This window comes from Indicator indicator, chromosome 11 (genome assembly GCF_027791375.1).
Source record: "Indicator indicator isolate 239-I01 chromosome 11, UM_Iind_1.1, whole genome shotgun sequence".
In the NCBI taxonomy this organism is placed as follows: Eukaryota; Metazoa; Chordata; class Aves; order Piciformes; family Indicatoridae; genus Indicator; species Indicator indicator.
This window is the reverse complement of record NC_072020.1, coordinates 33,659,143-33,665,142: the sequence shown is the minus strand read 5'-3', so window position 1 is coordinate 33,665,142 and position 6,000 is coordinate 33,659,143. Positions and strand designations below refer to the sequence as shown.

The 6,000-nt window shown below is 40.0% G+C and overlaps 1 protein-coding gene across 2 annotated transcripts in view; it reads left to right on the top strand.

Annotated features, from left to right (window-relative positions):
- The first annotated feature begins 2,166 nt into the window (after positions 1-2,166).
- The window catches only part of THRB (thyroid hormone receptor beta), a 39,351-nt gene continuing 35,517 nt past the window's right edge, over positions 2,167-6,000 (top strand). Inside the window, exon 1 of one of the 2 annotated variants that reach the window (XM_054384772.1) lies at positions 2,167-2,614. In XM_054384772.1, the coding sequence (XP_054240747.1) occupies positions 2,167-2,614 (448 nt within the window). The remainder of the gene's footprint in view (positions 2,615-6,000) is intronic. The other variant, XM_054384775.1, reaches the window with a different exon arrangement.

The window sequence follows — 6,000 nt, the reverse complement described above, 5'->3', positions numbered from 1 at the left end:
AAAAATTCTACCATTGCTGTGAGTGTATGCTTGTTTAATTGAAATGAAAGGTGTATCAAATTCCCAGAGGCTAAAAGACAGCAAAGATGACCTTTAATCTCAAAAGTAAATTTGAGGAAAAGATTATAAATTTTTGCCTAACAAGACTGGATTACAAATCACTGATCTCATTTCTGGGTATAATAGCAAGAAATGAGTAGCTGACAATATAAGTGACTTGTTTAAACAAGAATTGTGTGAGCACAGGGGTCTGCTGAGAGACTGATGAAACACAGAAGTGTCTATTTCTTACTGGATTACAGAAATGCCTCTGTATTCTATCTGTGTATTGCATCTGCCTGGCTCTCGCTTTAGATCAAGATGCAGTATCATCCATGGGGGGAGATAACTACAATGTGAAGGAAGACAAGGAAGAAGAGAGTAGCCTTGTAGTGTATCTAAGTAGCCTTCGTGTATCTGAGGTTACACAAAGCCTGGTAGAAGAGTGGGGTTTAGTGCACAGCTCCTCTCTCTCTTTTCCAGGAAGGGTGAAGCAGACGAGTTTAGTTCAGGTCTTACAGGCAAGTTCTGTGCCATTCACAGAGGGTTTTACCAGAACAATCCAGTTCTTTCCTCTGAGCCTAGGTTAATACCTATTATTCTTAAGTCTAGAGGATCTGAAAGTGTCCAAATTACGAAAGTTTTACGTTCTTTTATTGTTTGAAAATTCCCTGGTGTTTTCTGGGTTGCTTCCCTTCTTCTGTTTTAAATCTGATTATCCTCCTACAGGTGAGAATCTCTTGCCGTGTTACCTGCATTTAGAGTTAGTTTTTAATTTTACTAAAAAATTAATTCTTAACTAAGCGAATCTGTAAAGCCAGAAGTAAGTAGTTAAGTGCAGGTTCTGCAGTTAACTTACCTGTCCTGTGCATTGAAGTCTGTGATAATAAATAGTTTCTCAGAAAAATTCATGTTATTGATGTCCAGATGGGATACAGTAACTAGAGGGAATGGTGGTTTAACTTCAAATAGCAGGTGATCTTACACTCCCAGCAGAAAAAAAACCCAAACATATAGGCATTTACATTTAAATTAAAAAAGATATTGAGGGGAGCTATATATACTGTCAGGGACTAACACATGGTAACAATATTTAATGCTAACCACAGCTAAATCTTCTGAACATGTCCTGAAGTCTTTTGACAAAACACTCAGAGTAAGCAGTAGTATAATAGATCTAGTGACTGAAATCCAAAGTTATTTTAAATCATTTTTATCAGGACATTAACTGACTCAATGTGCACTTACTTGCTTACATATATATATATATATATAAAGATTTACCTTACTGAGTGAAATGTATGTAAAAGTAACAGGTCCATTCAAACAGCAGAATCATACTGTGATTAAAACCACAGTGTAGATCAGTCATCAAAAGTCTGTTTTTTATATATATATTATATATACATATATAATTTAGATATTTATATAATTTGCTGTTTTCTGTGCTTTCAAGTTAGAAGTTATTTTGTATTTAAATTTTGATACCTATAAAGCAAAATTATTTGTTTTAATCTGGAATATCATCTCTGATGTGCCATATCTATAGAATTAAGTTTTGCTACCCAAAAATAGAAAATGGGCTATATTTAGTTTTACAGATTTATCAGCTACTGGTATGCAGGGTGTTTTAATATCAAAGTGTAAATAATGTGCTTAATCATCATGACTAATTAAATCATGCAGCTTTAATGTGGTTCGTTATCTACTCTGGACCCAAATCACTCCTGTGATAAAATTAGAGTCTCCGATACTCCCTGTGGCCACAAGCAGGGAGTAGGTAGCAAAAGCGGAACTGCTAAGCATGCCCACGTAAGAATGTCACACTTAGGTAACAGAGTGTCCCTCAGGTCAGCCTGCGATAAGAGCAAAGTCAAACAAGGCTGAATCCTTGATGTTTTGTGTTTTAAGTATCTGAAAATTGTTCACGACCAGCCTCGACCTACAAGACCTCAAATGATCATATGAGCAAGGCAATAAATTGGTGGTAACTTGAGCTGAGGCCCGTGTTGCAGTTGTGAGGTTGTGAAAGTCACATCTAGCGTTAGCCTGTCCACGTAGATCTGCCTGCTTCTGCAGGCTTCACAGATGGGAAAATTTTATATTTCCTGGTACGGAAGGGGAGCTATGGTGGCTGAATGGGCATGGCTGAAAGGCTCTGCATCGTACCAGTGCGGCCGAGGGGAGATGTACAGGAGTGCCACCACGGCAAGAGAGCTGGACAACCACTTCCTTTCCAAAACTCCACACCTGAGCAAGATTTTGGCAATGCCAGTGGTTTGTAGCCCTGCAGTGTTTGCCAAGCGTCCAGGATGTGGCCTTCGGTCATGGGACAGACTGATTCACCTTCCTGACAGAAATCAGCATTGGAACATAGAGAGCATAGCAGAAAAGCGTTGGTGTAGGAGAGGACATTCAAAACATTGTGATACCCAGAGGAATGGACAGCAGCTCCCGCAGTGCCGACATGCTTCAACTCCAACTAGCACCATTTTACAGCCAGGCCATAGAAAAGCAAACTTGCAAGTCATGTCAAGTGTCCAGGAATACCAAAAAGAAGAAAAAATGTGTAAAGGTAACAGGCATTGTTATGCAGAGCACAGCAAATGCCCTATTAAAAACCAATAATAAATACAAGCAAACAAAAACCAAATCCTGCTGTGGCAGGGGGGTTGGACTTGATGATCTCTGGAGGTCCTTTCCAACCTCTAATGTTCTGTGAGTCTGTGAAACCAATCCCAAAAGAATAATGAGATTGTTATATCTTTGTTTCTGGTCAGGGGTTTGGCCACTGGCAAAGCATTTTTATGTGGGAGGCTGTTTTCTTGTTAACAGTTCTTTTCTTTTTCAGCAGGGGTAATTGTGATTTTTAATATTCTTTTTTATTCAGTTGAATAGCTTTGGGAAGTGCCCTGGTGACAATGGGATGAGTACTGAATGGGGGTTTGTGTGTGATACCTAATATAAAGTAATAACTATCCTTTTAGTCCTGTACCTGTCTCTCTGTGGTCTTGATATGCTTATCAAAAATATTTTCTGAACTTGGTTTGTCGGTTGTTTTGGTTTGTTGGGTTTTTTTTGAGGGGGGGAGTTGCAGGGTTTTTTGGTTGGTTGGTTTTGGGTGCTGTGGGTTTTTTTGGGGGAGTTGTTTGTTTTGGTTTTTTTTTAAAGCATATCCTTGAGACATTAAAAATGCAAAGGCAAAGCAAAACAGTGATTTACTAATTTCAGAGTGTTCATCTCTCATCTGTGACTGTGGTTTGCCTTTTCTTCTTTCTTATTATTCACCATTCCCAAAGCCTCAGTAACTGCACCTACAGAAGTGAAATAAATTAAACGTCTTGTTATGAATATTCTTTGCCTCAGCAGTCAGGAGAATTAACCATTTTCTATCGGGTAGCTGGTTTTTTTCCCCACATCAGTGCAGCAATGAAGGAATCACGGTTGCTTAGGTATTAGCATAAATTTAGTACTCAAATTATTTCTACTCCTTTTAAAACCAGGATAGATAGTTCTGCATTGTTCTTCAGCCATAAAATAATTCCTGTGTATTGGGAAGGAGGAACTCCAAGTTGTTTTCTTGCATTTAAGTCTTGCATCACTCCAGGAAGAAAGATTACAGTGTCAGGCAGGATATCACCTCATGAAAAAGTTAAACTGGTCTAAGTACCTGATTTCTTTAGATTTAGTTGCTCTTTACCTCAGAATGCCTCTTTGCTAACAGATGTCAGGTGTTGATCGCTTTAACGTCTTACTAAGGACTGTCAGGAGGCTGCCAAACCCAGACAGTCCCAGCCCAGAGTCTGTTAATTATATTGTGTCAAGCTCCATTAGCTAGCTCTCTGCTCGGTTGTGTTTTTGAACAAATGGAACATTTTACCTTGAAGTTTTCATGTGGAGTTCAGGTAGGGAAGGACTCAGAAAAGATACATGTTGTAGGTAGTGGCAGTTACTTTCTCAAGAGATAAGCTGTGTAATTAGCTGATGTCTGCTAACAGGGTCTTTCAATTATGAGATGTGGGGAGACTTAGCAAATTGGGTTGTCTGGGTCACAGGTCTGTAATTACTTGTAGCAATATTTGCTCAGAGGCCATCTTAAAACTTGTCAAACACTATTAAAGAATGTTGTTAGTTTGTTGGCAAACTTCTCAAGGAGCAAATGCTTTCTGACAAGGCTGGGTTCTACCTACTTGTGTCATGAATAGCAGTACCTGGAAGTAGTGCAAGCAAAAGCAAGCACAAACACTGGAAGAGATTTGATCATGAAAGAGCAGACTCTTTTAACCAGATGTATTCAAGGTGTCGAGTTTTCAGGGGAGACTGGATTTGCAGTGAGTCTGAGCGCTGAAATGTAAACTATGAAATTCATTGTTATCGAAACAGACTAAGGAGTCTGAAGTGTTTCAATAAAAGGCACATCACACTGTCATGTTATGAACCACATGCAAATTTAGTGGCGTGTCATTGCCAAGGTACAGCAGGTTTGGGGAAAGAAATGCTTTTAGAGGGAAAAATAACAATGTATGTTGGGCAAAGAGGTGTACTGCTGTGCAAGGAAGGTTTTCCTCAGGTTTAAACCAAGGGCAGCTGGTTTGAAGCTCTGCTGCATCTGTTGCAAACACAAATTACTTTATGCCAGAAAGCTTTAGCTCTTTTCCCCTCAACTGTGTATCACTTGTTGTATATACATAGACATTCTATAAACACAGCATAGACAAAGTGACTATTTTTAATGTCTTTGATTCCACCCAGACACACTTCAGAAACTGCCAAGTGCTGTTGTATCATTACAGCACTTTACAGGAATTCTGTCATTCCTACATACTTTATGATTTAGTCACAACTACAGTTTTCAAAAGAAGATAAGCAGTAGATAGAGTTAATTTTCTGTTCTTCCAAGTGTTCACTATGATTTCAGACTCTGAAGTTTGAGATGGTTTTAGTTTAATCTGTAACAAGAAGAGAAGGCTGAGGGGATCTTGCCAACATCTGTAACTGAGATGAAGATGCCAGTCTCTTTTGGTGGTGCCCAGTGATGGGACAAGGAATAATAGGTACAAGCTGGCACCCAGGAGGTTCCACCTCAACACAAGGAGACACTTGTTTATTATGAGAGTGACAGAGCACTGGAGCAGGCTGCCCAGAGAGGTCATGGAGTCTTCTTCTCTGAGGGGTTTCAAACCCCACCTGGATGCATCCCTGTGTGACCTACCCTAGGTGTTCCTGCTTTGGCAGGAGGGCTGGACTTGATCTCTGGAGATCCCTTCCAACACCCAACATTCTGTGATTCTGTGATTTTTTGAGAGACATTTTGAGTGTCTGGTGGTAGTATGTGAAGTGAATGAACAGGGTGGTACAAATATATACATTAAGAAAGGTAGTAACTCATCATATGGCCATGGAGATAGTTATATTTCACAAATTATGTATGTTGCAAAAGCCATGTTAGTACTTCTGCTCAGAAACTATGACAGTTTTCAGTATATTTTCTTTATGATATGAAAAGATAGTGACTGTCTGGGATAGATCCCATGTTGCATGGCATTGAGTCGTGAAAGTACAGATTTGTGCAGAGAGACTGTTTGCAAAGGCCTGCAGGGACAGGACGAGGGACAATGGCTTCAAACTAGAGCAGAGCAGATTGAGATTGGATGTTAGGAACAAGGTCTTTACTCTGAGGGTGGTGGAACACTGGCACAGGTTGTCCAGGGAGGTGGTTGAGGCTCCTTCCCTGGAGATGTTCAAGGTGAGGCTGGAGGAGGCCCTGGGCAGCCTGATCTAGTTGGGGATGTCCCTGCTGAGTGTGGGGAGGTTGGACTGGATGAGCTTCGGAGGTCCCTTCCAGCCCAGATCATTCTATGATTCTATATTCTCCTTGAAGAGCAGTGATCTCATTTTTTATCCATTTTGATTTGGTTTGGGTTTGTCGATTTGTTTGGTTGTTTTTGTTTTTCTTTTCCC